This window comes from Polypterus senegalus, chromosome 1 (genome assembly GCF_016835505.1).
Source record: "Polypterus senegalus isolate Bchr_013 chromosome 1, ASM1683550v1, whole genome shotgun sequence".
Classification (NCBI taxonomy): Eukaryota; Metazoa; Chordata; class Cladistia; order Polypteriformes; family Polypteridae; genus Polypterus; species Polypterus senegalus.
In genome coordinates, this window is record NC_053154.1 from 147598621 (window position 1) to 147619409 (window position 20789).

The following is a 20789-nucleotide window of genomic DNA, read 5'->3' on the forward strand; positions in this document are numbered from 1 at the left end:
TGAGGTTTAGTGTCAACAGATTGTTTTTGCTGCTGTTTCAAATGCTCGTCTGTTAATAATAGTACATTTTGATGGAACAACCTACTACAAAATACAGTGGTAAGAAAAAGTATGTGAATCCTATGGAAATAACTGTGTTTTTGTATAAATGTGTGTTAAAATAATGGACTGATGTTTATTTAATTTACAATCAATTAATAATATACAAATTATTGTATTATTCTTGTATATATTTAATACATCCTTTAGGTATTCACATTGTATGTTGGAAAAAATATGTAAATCCAAAGGCTAAAGACTTCAACAAAAGCTAACTGCAGGCAGGATTTGGCAAACCACATCTACTGAAGTGAAGCATACCTTGTAAAAAAAGAGCTTTCAGAAGACCTACGATCAATAAAGCTAGAAAGAGTTACAAAGTAATTTCAAGAAGTATAGATACTTATAACTCCACAACTAGACAATCCATCCATCCATCCTCTTTCTCTTATCCGAGATCGGATCGCGGGAGCAACAGCTTGAGCCGAGATACCCAGAGTTCCCTCTCCCCGGCCACTTCTAGCTCGTCCGGGGGAATCCCGAGGCGTTCGCAGGCCAGCCGAGACATTGTCCCTCCAGTGTGTCCTGTGTCTTCCCCGGGGCCTCCTCCCGGTTAGACGTGCCCGGAACACCTCACCAGGGAGGCGTCCAGGGGGCATCCTGATCAGATGCCCGAGCCACCTCATCTGACTCCTCTCGATGCGGAGGAGCATCGGTCCTACTCTGAGCCCCTCCTGGATGACTGAGCTTTTCACCCTATCCTAAAGGGAAAGCCCAGACACTCTGCGAAAGAAACTCCTTTTGGCCGCTTGTATTCGCAATCTCGTTCTTTCAGTCACTCCCCATACCTCATGACCATAGGTGAGGGTAGGAACATAGATCGTCTGGTAAATTTGAGAGCTTTGGCTTATGGCTCAGCTCCTTTTTCACCACAACAGACCGATGCAGAGCCCGCATCATTGTGGACGTTGCACCAATCCGCCTGTTGATCTAGCGCTCCATTCTTCCCTCACTCATGAACAAGACCCCGAGATACTTGAACTCCTCCACTTGGTGCAGGATTTCGCTCCCAACCCTGAGAGGGCACTCCACCCTTTTCTGGCTAAGGACCATGGTCTCGGATTTGGAGGTGCTGATTCCCATCCCAGCTGCTTCACACTCAGCTGCGAACCAATCCAGAAAGAGTTGAAGATCACGGGCTGATGAAGCAAACAGGACCACATCATCTGCAAAAAGCAGTGACCCAATCCTGAGTCCACCAAACCTGACCCCCTCAATGCCCTGGCTGCGCCTAGAAATTCTGTCCATAAAAGTTAGGAACAGAATCGGTGACAAAAGGCAGCCCTGGCAGAGTCCAGCTCTCACTGGAAATGGACAACTTGACAAATTATGTATAAACGGAGATGATGTATTATTGTGGCTACTCTTCCTAGAAGTGGACGGCCAGTCAAAATAACTTGAAGGGCAAAACACATTTCTGAATGAGATGAAAAAGAACCATAGAGTAACAGCTAAAGGCTTGAAAGATTTGTTGGAACAGGTTAACATCTCTGTTCATGAGTCTACCAAAACAAAACATTGAACAAGCATGATGTTCATGGTAAGACATCAATGTGGAAGCTGCTGCTCTCAAAAAAAATATCACTGCTGAAGTTTTCCAAAGACAACCTTGACACTCCAGAACACTACTGGGAAAATGTTTTGTGGACTGATGAAACTAAGATTGAATTTTTTGGGAAAAATATGTAGCAGTAGATATGGTTTTAAAAGGGCACAGTATACCAACATGAAAACAACATCCCAATGGTGAAGTACAGTGGAGGAAGCATCATGTTTTGGGGCTGTTTTGCCACCTTGGGGCTTGAACAACTTGCCATCATAAAGGGGTAAATGAATTCTCAAATTTATCAAAATATCCTACAGGATAATTTCAAGGTGGTGCAGCAAGACAATAACCATAAACCTCAAAGTAAACCTACTGCAAAATGGCTTCAAAAAAAAAGAAAATCCATATTTTGGAGAGGCTCAGTCAGAGCTGAGATCTTAACACTAGAATTACCAGAGCCTATGAAAAAACTCGTAGATCCGTCCCACCTTAAAACGCTTCTCACCTCTCCATCAGCGTCTTTTGTCCTTTAAATGTGTTGATAAGCAACAAGCAGTCTGCTGTCACATCTCCCACCCCGCACAGTTTTCTCAGCGCAAGTCTGTTAACCTGCGTGTCAGTTGCTTAGAGTTGTATAGAGTGAGAAGTCAAGCAAAATTACACCTTTTATACATACTATATCATTATTTGGAACACTTGCATTTCATGTGTGTTCTGTGTCTACAACGATCTATGCACAATAAACACATCGTTAAAACAGAAACGTTTTTCATGTTTTAGTAATAATTGACAGCATGTAGACATAAAGTGTATAATGTGTGAAGCTTGTATTTGAAATATCAAAGAAACACTTTCACAAAAGATACAAGTATAACAGAACAAATGCGCTTTTTTCCATGACTATAACCTAAGAAAATGAAATCAGGTTAGTGTTGCGTGTTGTCCTGACTTCTTGAGTAGTATACTGGTTACAGCTGCTGACTCCAGTTCAGAATTTTATGGCTTTGAGTCTTAATGTCTCCCAAAATAAATGTTTTGAGTAGTGAGCTGTTCTTATTGTTAATATTATACAATAAAAGCATACATTTGATTTGCGTCTGTAACAGCCGCTGTAAATGTATAGTACTTGTCAAAGTTAGCGTCTTTTTTTAGTTTTACTTTATTTTCTTATCTTCCTACAGCATAAAGTCAAAAGTATATTGCAGAGCTTCCTCTGTTTCATCATCAAGGGCATGCTCACAAATTACACGTATAATGGCACGAAAAATACCTGCTGACGCTTTAGTACGCAAGCAATGGTACAAGAACGCAGTTAGGCGTTTTTTGGGCACATACACCACTTCTTGGAAAAAAGCGCATTTGTTCTCTTATACTTGTATATTTTGTGAAAGTGTTTCTTTGATATTTGGAATACAGGCTTCACACGTTATACACTTTATGTCTACATTTTGTCAATTATTACTAAAACATGAAAAACGTTTCTATTTTAACGATGTGTTCACTGTGCATAGATCGTTGTAGACATGGAACACACATGAAATGCAAGTGTTCCAAATAACGATATCGTATTTATGAAAAGTGTAATTTTGCTTGACTTCTCACTCTATACAACACTAAGCAACTGACACGCAGGTAAACAGACTTGAGCTGAGAAAACTGTGCGGGGTGGGAGATGTGATAGCAGACTGCTTGCTGCTTATAAACACATTTAACACTAGAATTACCAGAGCCTACGAAAAAACTTGTAATTCCGTCCCACCTTAAACTGCTTCTTAAATCCCTTCACACCTCTCCGCCAGCGCCCTTTGTCTTCTAAATGTGCTGATAAAGAGAAGCTCGGAGCAGCCGGCTATTCCATCCCCCCACCAATTTAGAACGTGCACGAACTTCTCTCAGCTCATGCCTTGATTGAGTATCTGGGAGTGAAGTGGAGTTTTAGAGTGGAAATAATAGATCGTTGTTTGGAACACACGCATTTCATGTCTGTTCCGTTTCTACAGTAATCTGTGTCAACACATTGTTAAAACAGAAACGTTTTTTTATATTCTAGTAGTAGATGACAAAATGTAGGCATAAACTGTATAATGTATGAAGCCTGAAGTCCAAATAGCAAAGAAACATTTTCACAAGAATAACACAATTGCACTTTTATATTCAAAAATATAACTGCAGAAACAAAAAGCCGCCTAAACACGTGACATTGACACCACTTTATTGTAACTGCCTCCGTGGCTCAATAGACTCACCCCCCGCTTGGGAATCAAAAGGTCACGAGTTCGATCCTGTGCTCCTCTGTTTTGAGAAGTAAACTGCTCTTAGTCTTACTGTTTTAAAATAAAAGCATACATTTGATTTCAGTATGTAACAGCCGGTGCAATTTATGATCCTTGTAAAGGCTAGCTTTTTTTTTTTAATTCACTTTTCATTCTCTCAGTCGCGTTCAGAATCAATCCATACAACCCCATCTGACACAGCTGTTTTCACTAAAGACGCGCTATAGCTCTGCAGTGTACCACGATGCATACTAACGCCAAACACCCTCAACCCAGGAACATATATTGGTGTAAAAGTATAATGCAAAAGTGCACTTTTATTCAAGTGCACGGGTTTCCATCGCCTTTTCCTGTAAGGAAGCAATGTACACATTCTCTATGCTGTGGTTTCTATTACACACCTGAAAGAAAGAGACAATACATGTGAAAATATCCAGCATACAGCAACATGCGGGCACTGGCAGGAACACTTAATAAAACTGAAAAAAGAAAATCAAGTGACGGTGAGAAATGTAGGAAGGACGCCAGTCCTGTGTGTCAGAACTGTTAATATTTGGTGATGATTTAGTATGCATCGGAATGAAAATCTGCACTTCTTAGAGCCATGCAAGCTGTCGATCTGTATTCTGTTTCTTTTGTACTTCGGGCACGCAGAGGAGAGAATAGTAAAGAGCAGTTGTTTTGTATATGCAATCATCAGACACTCCCCATCTGCCCGTTGTTTTGTTATACTTTTCAATATTTTTATAGCATGCTCACGCTTGAGCATGCTCAAAAAGTATTGAAAAGTAATGCCACGGGCAGATGGGGAGACACTTCATGATTGCATATACAAAACAAGTGCACTTTTATTCAAAACTACCTGTATAACCGAAGAAAAAGAAAGAAGTTACAGTAGCGCTATTGATACGACAGTTTGCATGGTGCAATGCTAAGAAGTGCAGATTTTCATTCCGTGCTATATAAAATCATCACATTCAAATATTAACAGTTCCACACACCCAAGGACCGTCCTTCCTACATTTATTTTCACATGTACTTGTTGCCGTGTACACACCTCTCTGTGCTATGGTTTCTATTACACTGAATGAGCACCTGACACTGCACTTTCTTCCCTGGGGGAAGGTCCCGCATCAGAGAATTTCCAGTTCCTGCATAAATTCACACCCGATCTGACGCTGTTCGTTTTCAAATAATATTGCATTAGTGCAATATATGTTCCTGGGTTGAGGGTGTTTGGCGTTAGTATGCATCGTGGTACACTGCAGAGCTATAGCGCGTCTTTAGTGAAAACAGCTGTGTCAGATGGGGTTGTATGGATTGATTCTGAACGCGACTGAGAGAATGAAAAGTGAATTAAAAAAAAGCTAGCCTTTACAAGGATCATAAATTGCACCGGCTGTTACATACTGAAATCTAATGTATGCTTTTATTTTAAAACAGTAAGACTAAGAGCAGTTTACTTCTCAAAACAGAGGAGCACAGGATCGAACTCGTGACCTTTTGATTCCCAAGCGGGGGGTGAGTCTATTGAGCCACGGAGGCAGTTACAATAAAGTGGTGTCAATGTCACGTGTTTAGGCGGCTTTTTGTTTCTGCAGTTATATTTTTGAATATAAAAGTGCAATTGTGTTATTCTTGTGAAAATGTTTCTTTGCTATTTGGACTTCAGGCTTCATACATTATACAGTTTATGCCTACATTTTGTCATCTACTACTAGAATATAAAAAACGTTTCTGTTTTAACAATGTGTTGACACAGATTACTGTAGAAACGGAACAGACATGAAATGCGTGTGTTCCAAACAACGATCTATTATTTCCACTCTAAAACTCCACTTCACTCCCAGATACTCAATCAAGGCATGAGCTGAGAGAAGTTCGTGCACGTTCTAAATTGGTGGGGGGATGGAATAGCCGGCTGCTCCGAGCTTCTCTTTATCAGCACATTTAGAAGACAAAGGGCGCTGGCGGAGAGGTGTGAAGGGATTTAAGAAGCAGTTTAAGGTGGGACGGAATTACGAGTTTTTTCGTAGGCTCTGGTAATTCTAGTGTTAAAGGACAAAAGACGCTGATGGAGAGGTGAGAAGCGTTTTAAGGTGGGATAGATCTACGAGTTTTTTCGTAGGCTCTGGTAATTATAGTGTTAATGCAGTAGACATGCTTTGGACTCACCTCAGGAGAGCTGCTTAAATGAAGCATCCTAAGAATATGGCTGAGCTGAAACAGTTCTGAAAATAAGAATGGTTCAGAATTCTCCTGAACTTTTTGTGCTGGTCTGGTTCGCAGCTACTGTAAGCACTTTTTGAAGTTATTGCTGCCAAAGGAGTTTGAAACAGTTATTCAGTCCTAGGTATCACATACTTTTTCCACAGCACACTGTGAATTTTTAGCGGGTCTTTTCAATAAACATATGAAAAATTCTAATTGTTTGTTATAAACTTAAGCATATTGTGTTTTCTAAATTTGTGACTTTAACAAAGATCAGATCACATTTTCTGATCAGTTAGTGCAGAAAACTTGGTAATCCCAAAGGTTTGTTTACCTATTCTTCCCACTGTATTCCTTATTTTTGCAAGGTTTCCTTTGTCAAATGATTTTCCTAATTAGCCCGTCCACCCCCATAACTGATCCAGTATGCATTAACTCCTGATTGAAAAGATAATTTTATTATAAAATTCAACAAACATGCGGGTCTTGTAATGCTTAATCACATATGCATAGTAGCAGTTTGTTTGTGTTTTGCCCAGTGAGATTTACTGACCACAGGTGTAATACAGTGAACATTTATAGTATAAATGTATATTTTTGATATATGTTTAAGGTAGAATCTTTTTGTTCTCTTAAACAGTGAGGTTCACAGAAGAGTTCAGGGGAAAAAGGGATTTTTAAGATCAAACTTCAAGAAGCAGTGGCTACGGCTGACCACCAGAGAACTCACATACCACAAACATCCAGGTATAGATTCAGGATCATCATGATGACTTTTACATTTCCAGTAGCAGATGTAATGTAATATAAGAAATTAATTATATTAAAGTTTTTTTTAAAAAAAAGTTGATATTTTTTTAATGGAAGAAAGGTAAAAAAAAAAATTACAAGTGGATATGTTAATCACATGTTAAGCACTTTGAGCTACTTTTTGTATGAAAATGTGCTATATAAATAAATGTTGTTGTTAATGTTGTTTATATAACGTTGATTGCAGTGCCCCAATAAATTTAATTCAATTATTGTCTAATATTGCTGTCTTGTATTTCAGGTAGTGTATTGAAGGCAGGACTCTGGCCAATATATTTATTTACCTTTTCAATACATTTCTATATTTTCACTAATGTAAAACTACCTTTTTTGTTTCAGTTAATGTAAATGTTAGTTTAAATTCTTTCTCTTTTATTACAGGAAAACAGCCACTAAAAATCATTCCCATTAAAAATATTCTGGCAGTGGAGAAAGTGGATGAGAATGCATTTAACAGGAAAAATGTATGTTTCACTGTTTTTACTTTTCATGTTAACACCCTAACCAAGCTTCAGTAATGTGTAATAGTGATGATGATTTTATGTGAACTGACCTGCACGTAGTCAATACATTTTTTTTTCTATTCAGTTTAGAGTACAAGTGTGTAAGAATCATTATTAAGACATGCAAATTATAATAATAAATTAAAACCTTATTCTCCTTACTGACTATCTTCAATATGTTAATATTCTAATTTTAAAAAATGTTTCACCTAAATGTATCATTTGTAGATGTTTCAGATAATTCATACGGAATCATGGCTTTATATTCTGGCAAATAATTGTGTGGAAGCCAATGAGTGGGTGGAAGTTCTCAGCCGAGTCAGTCGCTGTAATCAAGGCAGACTAAACTTTTACCATCCTTCAGCTTACGTCTGTGGAAGCTGGCTTTGCTGCAAGGCCAAGTCTGAAGGACAAACAGGCTGCAAGCCTTGTACTGCGTGAGTACATTACATTTTACAAGCAATGTGTTGGTTGCTATTAAAGGGTGTGTATCTGTTCACCTCTAATCATTTTATATAGTGTCATTTAAATAGCTTTGTCACATTTTTTTCCTTGGTTGTAGCTGTTATGCCAGTTGTTAAATAATGGATGTTATTGATAGATTGTTGTATGAATAACGGGCGGCACGGTGGCGCAGTGGTAGCGCTGCTGCCTCGCAGTTAGGAGACCCGGGTTCGCTTCCCGGGTCCTCCCTGCGTGGAGTTTGCATGTTCTCCCCGTGTCTGCGTGGGTTTCCTCCGGAACTCGGTTTCCTCCCACAATCCAAAGACATGCAGGTTAGGTGGATTGGCGATTCTAAATTGGCCCTGGTGTGTGGGTGTGTTTGTGTGTGTCCTGCGGTGGGTTGGCACCCTGCCCGGGATTGTTTCCTGCCTTGTGCCCTGTGTTGGCTGGGATTGGCTCCAGCAGACCCCCGTGACCCTATTCGGATTCAGCGGGTTAGAAAATGGATGGATGGATGTATGAATAACTTTTTTTTAATTATGATATTTATATAGCAATGTTTCAAATCAAAATTATTTAATGTATTGTAAATTATAAGTGTCTATTGACATAGTGTTATTTTGTATTTTCTTATATATGCCAAACAGCCTTCATCTTATCATCTTTTTAAAGACAAGTTCTGGTACTGTTTTAGTTATCCATTCATTTTTCATGTTACTTTTTGTTAGTTAGGGTCATAAAAACTGAGCTAGACATGAATGTCATGCCAGTCCGGTGCAGGGCATATCAACATACAAGCCCACTCAGAGCAGGCCAGTGTGGATTTGTCACTGAACCTGATAACAAGTCTGTAGATTGTTGGAGTACACAAGGCACATAACTGGACATCTAATTGGGCTGAAGTAATGTTGTGGGTAACTGTAGGTATGAAAAAAAGGCTTAAAAGGTTAATTTTGGAAAAACTACAGTGATAAAAATTAGAAAACTATTATAAGTGTATTGCAAAAGAAGGTGGCAAATGAATTTTGGCAACGCTTTTTGACTATTACAGCTTTCAGTTTTTAGTAGGAAGTGTAGAGGCCCTTGCTTTCAATGACTTTGGCACATCTGTGCCCACAGATCATGACCAATTTCTTACACAGCTCTGGCGTGATTTTGTTCTACTCATCTTCAGCTTCTTCCACAATACAGTAACTGTATCAGGTTTCTTTGACATAACTCTGTCGTTAGTTATCTTCCAGAGATTCTCAGTCAGGTTCAGATCAGGACTAAGGGCAGACCATTTCTTCACTTTGATATTGTCACTTCTAAGAATTACTTCACCCATTTTGCAGTCTGGCAAGGGACATTGTTATGCATAACTGACTGTTTGGAACTGCATGTTGTGGAAGGAGGTTCTGATACACATTAGCATTCAATTTCCCATGTAGCTGCTGCAGGGAACAATATCCAACATGACCCTTTCTCCTCCAAACTTTACTGACTTCTTTACACACTTTGGGTTCAGTCCTTCCCCATTTCAACAGCAACATAGTGTTTCCCATGTGAACCAACTACATCAAACTTGCTTTCATCACTGAAATGAACTTTGGACCAGTTCTCCTCATTCACAACAACATGCTCCTCCTCTAGCTTTTTCATTCTTCTTGCTGATGAGAGGCTTAGTCACTGTGAAGTGGGCCTTCAGTCCTAGTTATCTCGGACAACAAGACACTGTATGCTGAGACAAATTCTTGCTCTTTTCAGCACTGAATTGGCAAGTAATTCCAACTTCAGTGTTGAACTAACCCTCCACTGAGAGTCTCTGTATCATCCTGCTTTCTTGTGCATTTGTCTTACGTGAGTGACAGGCCTTTTTCAGGACTTGAATGACTTTGTTTCTTTGTACAGCTTCAATATTAGAAATTATGATCTTGGAATGACCAGCTTCTCTTCCAATGGCTGAGGGGGTCACTCCCATCAGCCTTCATCTGATCTACCTGACATTGCAGTATTTCAGTTACCCTAGAGTGGCTCACGATCTTGCAAAATGCCTACTAATGTTGATTAAGTCAGTTGGTGTCGCCAGGTTTTTCAAGACATTGCCAGATTAGAACCAGCTGGGAACTACTTAGACTTGTCCTCTTATTTTGATTTCTGGTCTTCTTCAATTAACTTGTTTAAGTCTTTGATTTTGGGATGTGGTATAGTTTCACTTGTGAAATATGATTAGAATATGCCTCTTCTCTTCATGTTGAGGTAACATTTGACTCAGATAAGCATTGACTTTGTGATTTACAGATATGTAACTTGTACTCTAATTTTGATTGCAAGTGTAGTTTGAGTTATTTATTTTTAAATTGTTGCAAAGCACACCTTTTTGAAATCCAGAATTAACATTTGATTGCCCATTTTTTTAATTTATTAGTAATATTATGAAACTCAGACACGTGTATACTAAACAGGAAAAAAACTAATTTGTGTCTTTTTTTCTTGTACTTGTAGAACAATGCCTGAAAATGTTGAACTTGATATTGATTGCGATAGAGAAACTGAGAGAATTTTTTCATTATTCATATCAAACTGTTCAAAGCTACATAAAATGGAGGGTAAGCGCAATTTTTCTTAAATATATTTTTATACATTGTATCTGTTATTTAAATACCAAACCAAGTTATTAAAGGTTAAACAAATTATTGAATTTTACTGATATTGTGTGAAATTTTAGTGAACTGTAGTATTAGTAAAATATAAACTAGTTAAAAAAATGATTTGAACTTGATACAAATTTATTTATGCTGTGTAACATGTAATTGCAGATGCTTGTGCAACCATAGCTGTGTACCAAGGTCCACAGAAAGATCAAGATGATTATTCTAATTTTATAATTGAAGATCCACGGGAAACTTTTAAAACTTTAAAAAGTATTCGAGAAGTTACAGAAAAGCTACAGGAGCACCATGATATGTTCAAAGAGAAACGATCGACTATTGCAACATATGGCAGTGAGTAAGTATGAGTCCATAGGATTTTTTGTTTTACTTAATATATGTGTTGTGTAAGTTAGACAAAATCATTTTTATGCTCTTCATTTACTATACATAACCAAGAAAACTGTTTTAATGCCTAACTCCCTACTTAATCTGTAATAATTTTGTATAATACTCGTCGTTATGCATTTTAAGTAAAACATGAGTGACATCAATTTCTAAATCTATAAAAACAGATTATAGATTTCCGAGGAAGCTCTGCTTTTATTTCCATGTCTCCATGAATGTTGCATTAACTGGCAAAATTTATGCCAGTGTAAAGTTTTGTGGGGGATGTGTGTGTGTGTGTGTGTGTGTGTGTGTGTGTGTTTGCATTTGTGATCGTGAGTGAGCTATTTTGCCCTGGAGTGGGGTAGCGGCCTGTGTAGGTTTAATTCCTATGCTACAATGACATAATAGGCTTTGACTCCTCGTAGCAGTAAAACTCAAAACGGACGTTTCAGTAAATAGACTGATGAACTGAACAATCACAAATAATTGCCTGAATTGTTAGAAGTACTTTACATTTTGACAAATAATATCCAGGAAAAGTAAAGTTTTCTTATAGATGTACAGAAGTGATTAAATGATGTCAATATGTATTTAGAAACTCACTGAGAACAACTTTCAGGATATAAGTCTACCTTTTCTGACTTTATTAGAAAAATCTAGATGAGAATAGGTTATTCAGCCCAATAAAGCTCACCAGTCTTGTCCATTTCATTCTTCCAAAATAACATGAAATCTAGTTTTGAAGGTCACTAAAGTTCTATCTGTCTACCAAACTACTTGATCTCTTTATCCATATGTCTATGGTTCTCTGGGTGAAGAAAAACTTCCAAATTTTGTGTAAAATTTACTCTTAACAAATTTTCAGCTATCTCGCCATGTACTTGTAATTCACTGTACTAATTCCCTTCATAATTTTAAACACTTAAATCATGTGTCCTCTTACTTAATTTCCTTTTGCTTAAACTGAAAAGGCTCAACTCTTTTAATTTTAACTCCTAATTCATTACTTGTAGCTTTGGAATCAGCCTAGTCACTCTTCTATGTACATCAAGCTAAAGTTGTACCCAGCACGGCAAAAAATTTGTTTTCTTGTGGCAAAGTGTACACAGCCAGCAAAATAGTGGAGGAAATTCTTTAGATTTTGTAATTAATAAAAAACATCTTCAATCTAGTGAGAATAATGATTTAAAAGAATTTTGGTATTTGTGTGCCCTCACCAGTTTACATAAATGGATACACTTCCACCTCTAAGTTTAAGTGCATATTCAGGTGACCTGTCCACTATGGAGTTTCTCTCCCCTTCTAGCAAAATGTGGCACTTACTCGCAATTCAGTCAGACTTCAGCAAAACAGAGCTTATAGCTATTTTAGTAGCCATGCCTTGACTAAATGAAGTGAAAGTGTTCATCTCCTTGTTTGATAGTAAGTATACATTTGAAAAAAATAAACCTGATAGTAATTAATTGGAAGTGTTCTTTCATATAACATGTAAGCTACTCTAGCTGTTCTGTTGTGTTTTTATGTCCAAAGTGAATTATCGGTGTGCGAATCCTGTATCTTGCAAATTTCAATAAAACTCCTTGATGAAAAAGCAGCATTGACTGCATTGTAGCTGCTGAAATTGTTATTACCTTTCCTGTTCTTGAAGACATTAATACCATTCATGGGCCATTTATGAGATTGTAAATAATGAATTAAGCTTTGAATATGTGAGAAATCCATAATTTCCAGTCATTAGACATGGTGCGGAATTCCCCAGTGTCGTCATTATTTTGATCCAAAGAAATCTGACAAATGAGTTGGGATCATTCCGTTCTTCAAGCTCATTTGTTTAGCTAAGAGCTAAGCTGTGCCAATATGTCATCCAGATTCTTCTTAAAGGTTGTCAAGGCTTCTGTTTCAACTACATGTCTTAGAAGTTTGTTCCAGATTGTTTACAAATCTTTGTGTTAAGAAGTGCTTTTTTGGCTTCAGTCCTAAATGTAATTCCTCTTAATTTCTACTCGAGCCCTCTAGTTTGTGATTCATCTTTAAGCTGAAAGAATTAGAGGATCTACTTTGTCAATGCCTTTAAGAATTTTGAAAACCTGGATTAGGTCTCCACACCATCTCCTCTCCTCAAGACTACACTTGTATCAGACTTTCGTCAAGATCTCCTCAGCAGTAAATAAATCCAACTACTGGTACATAAATTGCATCCTTAATAATAATATAACATGACCATAAGATGCAACATGTATGAAAGCCACCTATACAGTGTTATAAAAATTGAATGTATCACTATAGGTGATATACAATATAAAGCTATAATGTCCCTGACTGACAACAAATTCTTGATTGTTGGCACACAGCCTAAGGAAAAATGTTTTTCACTAATGGAGCTATTGCATGACCCTAAGAGGCAGAAAACCATACTGAAAGATAGAAAGTTTACTGCCATTTCTCATTTGTTAGTTAGAAAGTTCAATCTCAGTGCTTGTGTCAGTTGCACCATAGTACAGATGGTAGAATATCCAAACACAGCATTTCAGGTCCTACTTGTGTCCTGTATTTTTTTTTTTTACATTTCCTATTCAAAGTACATGCAAAAAAAAATTATCACATTATGAGATCAACATATTAATTACTATAAAATAATTACTGATCTGTAATCATGAAATATATTTTTCTACACATTATTCTAAAAAATATAAGACATTTACATAATCGTCTCTTACGTCTATCCATTTCATGTTTATTAACTTAAGATCTGCATTTATTTTGCATTATTTTATTGTAAGCATAATAACATCTTTTCCTTTGAAGTTTCCATTTCTTTATTTGTAATTTAAATTGACTATAATACCAGAGCCCTTAATAAAGAAAAAACATTGCAGAACCATCTATCTTCCTTCTATTTTTCTTTATATTTTCACATGTCTGACTTGCTCCTGAACAATTTTTAGCTGGGATTTTAGAAATACCACTCAGTTTCATAAGTAAGTCATTACGTACAGGAGCTTCCATGGTTCATTAGGTGCAAACAGTCACTGGGAAGTTGCTTTTAAATGTGTGTGTGTGTGTGTGTTTGTGTGAAATGATCACTGCTCTATTGCCATGGGTAAAACCAGCAAGAAAAAAACAATTAACGTAATTATTTCTTGTACATTTGTAATATGAAGCTGGGAGACAGACACCAAAGGGTATTTTTTTCCTTGATTTCCCACTCTGCTCCACAGTTTACAATTACAAATCAAATAATTCAGCCATGATTGAAGTGCGCATTGCAGGTTTTAACTTAATGGTATTTGCATAAAATTTGTCACACCATATAGAAAACACGACATGCTTTTTCTACATGCTCCCCCTATTTCAGAGCACCATAATGTTTGGGACATAGCACTGTTAGGTAGATTAGAGCAGTCATATTTAGCACTTTGTATTGACTGCTTGAAGCCTGCGGTTCATACACATCACCAGGAACTGAGTATCTTCTCTGGTGATGTTCTGCCAAGCCTCTTAACGCAGTAATTCCCTGCTTGTTTTGGGGGTTGTCCCCTTAAGTTTTCTTTTCAGCAAATAGAAGGTGTTCTCAATTAGATTTAAATTGTGTGACTGGCTTGGCCATTTATTTTATTTTAGTTTTGAAAAAATGTGTATGTTGCCTTAGCAGTATGTTTGGGATCATTATCTTGTTGTAGGATGAAGCACCATTCAATGAGCTTGGAGACATTTACTGGAACTTGATCAGATAAGATTTTTATATATACTTCAGAATTCATTGTGTAACTGGCATCAGCCATTACGTCGTAATTGAAGATAAGCGCCCCAGTACCTGTTATAGCCATATAGCCTCAATCAATAACACCCACCAACCCCTACCATGTTTAACAGATGAGGTAGTATGCTTTGGATCTTGGGCAGTTCATTTTCGTCTCCACACTTTGCTTTTACCATCACTCTGATACGTGTTAATCTTTGTCTCATCTATCCACAAGACCCTTTTCCAGAAAATTTCCAGGTTCTTTTAAGTACTTTTTCGCCAACTGTAATCTGGACATCCTGTTTTTGTGGCTAAGTAGTGGTTTGCATCATACAGTATGGCCCTTGCGTTTATGTTTCATGACATATACTACAGATATTAGTCTGTAATACATATACATCTGCCTCCTGAAGACTGTTTCTGATCAATCAGACAGACATTTGGAGCTTTTATACTTACCATCCTCAGGATTCTTCTGTCATCAGTAGTGGAGGTCCTCCTTGGCTTACCAGTCCCTTTGTGATTACTGAGTTCACCAGTTAGTTCTCTGTTCTTAATTATATTCCAGACAGTTGGTTGAGGTAATCCTATAGTTTTACCAATGTTTCTAATGGCTTTAATCATGTTTTTCAGTTTCATAATGGCTTTATTGACTTTCATTGGCACAACTCTTGTCCTCATGTTGATCAATGGCAACTAGAGACTCCAAAGGGTAGAAGCAAGCGTAGGTATCTTATACATGCGCTAATGAAACAATAAAACTCAACTGTGTAGTCACAAACACCTGTGACACCAACTGTCCCAAACATTATGGTGCTCTGAAATGGGGGAACCATGTAGAAAAACTGTTATTTCTACAGTGTGAATAATATATATGCAAATACCCTTAAAGTCTATGATGTATCTGAATTGTGTGATTTGTAATTTTAAAATATGGAGCAGAGGGGTGAATCGAGGAAACACGTGTCCTTTTCTTAAAAAATTATGTTGACAAAGGCATGTAAATGCCATGAATTTTTGGATTATTGCTAAAATCACACAGAAGTAAACAAAAATGTCAAAATGAATATTTCACTAAGCTAACAGAATTTCGGTGTTTATTACCTGATGCTGAATTTGGCAGCTTTTGAAATGTTGCACTTGGCTCTTATTAGGTCTTTCAGTTTGCCTGCACTATCCCAAATGGTTTGGTTGTATATACAGTATAACTCACCCTCTCTGCATTACCATTAGTGATAAAAGTTGACGTTTGTTTCATTCTGAAACACATCTCCATTTGAAAGTACCACAATCATTGCAATCAACAGGATAATTTTAAGTCTACATTTGGTTATATAGATAATTAAAACCTTGATTTGCCATCTTTGACAGACAATTCTAAAATTAAATTATTAGATTAATACTGCTCTGCCAAGTTCAGCTCCTCATAACCTTGAATTTGATCTCAGGGGAGAATGGGTTTAAGGGTAGATAATGTCTGATTAGCATGAATTAGCTGAACTTGCTACAAAGGAAACAGACCCATATCTGACAAAGGTACAGGTTAGAACAACCATTATTTTTTTGGTGGTACTTGCTAACATGCACTACCGGTCAAAATTCGGAATCACTCAGAAATTGTTGGAAAATGATACCTCTTTTTTAACTGTTTGTTTAGCTTAATCTAAGCTTGTCAGTGTTCAGGGTGTTCATTTTGGACAGTGCATTAGCAAGGTGGTCAGAACTGCTGCATCAGAGGTTTAGCATCCTCGATTTCAACTCTGCACTCAGTAATTGATTGTGTGCAGTGTGGACATTTTCACTATGCCTGTGTGGACATTTACTCTGAGTATTCCAGCTCTGTCCTCACATCCCCAAAGATGTATTTGTTAAGTTGTTTCACAATTCCAAAATGACCACATGGAAGTGTGTCGTCAGTAGGTACATTTGTGGGCCCTGTGATGAACATTCACCATGTACAAGAAAGATTTCTGCCTTGTATTCAAATGCCACTTAATCTCTGCAACCCTGAATTAGATTAGGTGAGTCTCAGGATGTTATGTTTCAAATAAAAGGCTCATCGTGTAAAGTTTAGGTTTATTACATGAAAGACAACTGTTTTGCTCCAGAGATGAAAGGTCCTTGTTAAATGGCACAATCACTGGAAATACTTTTTACCTTTATCATTATTTTTACTGATTTTTTTTTTCAGTGTGTTTAAAAAATACATTATGAAGACATTCTAATTGTTTTTATTTTAGGGAAAATCCTATTGTGGGGAAGCTTTTACATCCTGTATGAAGAAGCAGAATTATGCCTTTGTGGAGACACCTGGAATTCCTTATTTAAATGACTACCACTATCCATTATGGTCAGAAACACTGAATGTGTTTTTCATTTTGCACTGACAATGCAGCTACTGAGAGAAAACTCTGCTTAAATCTAATGCCATATATCAGACCGGATTTCCCTTTAATGGATGTTGTGTATCTAAGAATTTTGGCTTTTTATATTGAATTGTCTTTTATAAGACAGATGCTCTTTTTCTTTTATTTTAGTGCAATTGAATATAAGATGGCATGCATTTTGTTTTGACTTTCCTAAAAAAATACAAAATAGCATCAGACATTTTGTGCACATTCATTAGTCTTGTTAAGTAATGGGATCTAAGTTGCTGCTAAGGTAAATTGGTTTTCTTTAATGTTCTGTTACAGTAAAGATTTTAAAATGTGCCAGTAATTATGAAGCCTTAATATAAAGCTTTATAAGGGGAATGAAAATGCTTCGATTTACAGCTTGTGTGTTACAATTTTCTTGTGTATTTTTGATATTTGTTGCTGACTGAGAAGAGAAATGATGCGCCTTATTTGTGATTTAGCTGATTTGTGTTAAATTATTTTAATTGTTTACTTTTGCCATTCCTTTCATGAAAACAAAATTGAATTTCAAAATTTGCACTTTAGATATTTGGAGTACTCCGAATACAAACTTTTCAGATACTTTGTATCTATTTAATTTTGATCAGTTACATGATCTGACTCCTGTAAAAACAATTGTAGTTGTATGTATAGATATGTATTTGCATATTGTTGATTTTTTATAACATTTTCTAATGCCAAAGCAGAGCTTTTTGTCATTTAAACTTGAAACATGTTTTGTCTACTTAAGAAGTGACATTTTGAAAAGGATTAAATGGATTCTGTGGATATTTGCTTTAAGAATAAGCTTATGTTATTCAGGCCATTGGTGGTAATATGCTGTTTTCTAGCCATTTAAAAGCTAATATAGATTTCTCTCAAAACTACGTAAAAGAAACCTACCTGAGATGGCACACAATTTTTATACAATTGGTTAGACCAAAATTTTTAATTTGTTTACCCAAAAGTGATAAATGTATATTAAATTTAAAATGTTGCACCTACCTTCCTGTGAGCAAATATTTTACGCTAAGTGCCAAGTTAAAGTTATCGTACAGAAAATTGAGATTTGAAAACATCTATGTATAGTAGTAGTTGACCCATCAGATAATGTGCCAAAATGTTATTTTCTTTCATTGTTATAGTTTGTTGAACAGATAAACATCAGTGTTCCACATCCACATAAAAAAAAAGTTCTACTTAGAAAGTTTTTTTGTTTTTTATTAATTATTGCTAAGTGACAATGCAGCTTGAGTGTAGTACTAAACCTTCTTTAGAAGCCAATTCTTTAGATTTTTTTATAACTAACTTGTTTTTTAATAGTCCCTCATTGTTTTTGGAGATAGCATAGTGTAGTTTTATCATTATGTTCAAATTATGCCATGGTATTTGTGCATTAACTGCCCCATATAAATGTGCAAAAAACAGTGGGCATAGTTACACTACAGATTCTTAATTGGATTAATTGACATACTTTATTGAAATTGGTCCTCAACCATATCAGATATTCTTGTTAGGGTTATCTCAATAGCATTTAATCAATTTTGGACAGCCATATACAGTGATTGATTGTATGCACCAGCCTGCATTGCAGGGCAATCAGCAAACAAGTTATGTTTTTTATATTTTGAACTTTAGTAATCGTATTAACTGGAAAGGAAACCTATTAGCCTCCACCCATAGTCAAGCACTTATGTTTATAAAAGAAGCATTTAATAATTGTTTAATGCTTATATTCCACTAGCTCCGTGGCAGTGTTGTTTATGTCTAAATAGTTTGCTTCAACTGAATTTCAAATTATGTGCTGTATGGAAGAAGTAAAACCTTCCTGCCTTGCAGCAAAGGTTTTCTTCAGCAGTGTGTCCATTCATGATGCACTATCCATATATACAGTACAGTACATATATATAAAATTCAATATATATTCCTCTTGTTTTGAACTCCAATAATTTCATTTGCTTTACTATGCAGTAGATACTTCATATGCATAACATCATTCAGAAGACAAGTATATTAAAATAACTAGTGAAACAGGGTCCCTTAGTTTTCAGACTCAAGCATAATGTACCCAAGAATTGAGGAAATAGGTTTAAAAGACTTAAAATAATTTCACTACATAACTTGAACAATTGCTGAAATATGCTCCAGTATAGTTCACAAGTGCACTTGGCAAGCTGCAGTTGACCTTTGCCAAAATGTCAGAATAAAGTCATAATGTAAGAGATTCTATCGGTTCTGTAGTGCGTGCAGCTCAGTTTATTTTCCACCCTCAGAGCCTTTGCATCGATTTAGAACTATAATGCAATATGGCACAAGTGTGCATGCTCAGGCCCTGGATGTAATACATTTCAGTTTTTAAAAGTAGAATTGTGGCCTCTGCCAACAAGGTCAGCTGGTAGCAATGGATGCAGTGTGTTTCATATTTTTAAATCCTATAAACTGCCAGTGCTTTCCTTAGTTGCTTTTGAACTGGCAGAGAAATTAAAAGAAGCACTTCAACTTTTTATTAATCTTAAACCTGTTTAAAGCTTATTTATATTAGATCAGAAAATACAAAATTGTTTTTACATAACACATTCAATATAAATATAAAAAGCTTTACTTTAAGTACTATGTTCTAACCTAAAATTACGGTGTAACTATTTTTATAAATTATTGCTTGCTTTTGTTAATAAATATAATAATCGTGAATCCTTCTTTGCCTACTGCATAAAAAAAGTCAGTTCCCTCAAAAAGAAAAAACAAATAGGCTACTGGAATCACAAAATTTATTCTATTTTTTTACCTAGTATGTGTGGTTTTCTACAAGGCAATGTATGGAATACCAGCATGTGATTTTATTATATTCTATATGTTACAGCATAGGGATTTACGTGCTGCCTTTGACTGAGTGATTGAACATTGGCATCTACATTCACAGGTTCATTCAGACATGACTTTATTCTTCTCTACTGATGCTTACCAGCAGCTCCAGGAAGTAAGCCTTATTACTATGTCATTTGCAATATATATATAAACCCATGCCCTCGCCTATGAAGGTAAAGTTTTCATAATAACAGCAGAATATTGCTTAAAACATTCTGTGCCCCGTGCAAGAGGATCTTTTTACTGTTGCAATCATGGCTCATTTCATTTTAGTCTTTAAAGTGAGAAGAGTTCTCAGGCTTTTTGGTACTTACTTGGTAGGCATGCTTGCAGTCAGACATCCATTATTAGGCTTTTATATTATACCAAGGGGGAAAAAAACAAATCTCAGATAGGGATAGTGTAATATGTCTGCCTAAAATGCTATATGTGCCTTGAAGATGGGATTTTAAGGATATTAAGTTTATCCTTAAAATGGAAATAATTGGCCCATGTAAGATGAAGGTTAAGGAATATATGCACTACCTTTTTCTTTGATCTTTATCTGTGACGACTCTTACTTAGATTCATATTTGGAATTCACTGATACAGGTAACTGATTATAAAAAAATAAATAAATAAATTCAGGCTTCCAGAACTCTTTTAAAACTGGAACAGAAGTGAATGGGTACTTTTACTATTAAATGAAGGATATATAATAACTACTAAGGTACAGATGCTTTACCTTTGTGCAATTTATAACTAGCAAAGTTAATTTTTTATCATTTAGAAACATTGTTGTTTTTTTTTGTTTTCCAGCTGTTATAGGATTATTTTTTTAACTAAAAGAAAAAAAATGAACCCATTGTGTCTAATTAGATTACATTTCTGAACTTAAATG

At 36.2% G+C, this 20789-nt stretch overlaps 1 protein-coding gene across 1 annotated transcript in view; it reads left to right on the top strand.

Annotated features, from left to right (window-relative positions):
* rasa2 (RAS p21 protein activator 2) overlaps positions 1 to 20356 on the top strand; it is a 142721-nt gene extending 122365 nt beyond the window's left edge. Inside the window, exons 19-24 of the mRNA XM_039760217.1 lie at positions 6770 to 6876; positions 7321 to 7403; positions 7671 to 7879; positions 10371 to 10474; positions 10685 to 10874; positions 16889 to 20356. Coding sequence (XP_039616151.1) covers positions 6770 to 6876; positions 7321 to 7403; positions 7671 to 7879; positions 10371 to 10474; positions 10685 to 10874; positions 16889 to 16928 — 733 coding nt within the window. The 3' untranslated portion in view covers positions 16929 to 20356. The remainder of the gene's footprint in view (positions 1 to 6769; positions 6877 to 7320; positions 7404 to 7670; positions 7880 to 10370; positions 10475 to 10684; positions 10875 to 16888) is intronic.
* Positions 20357 to 20789: the final 433 nt, after the last annotated feature.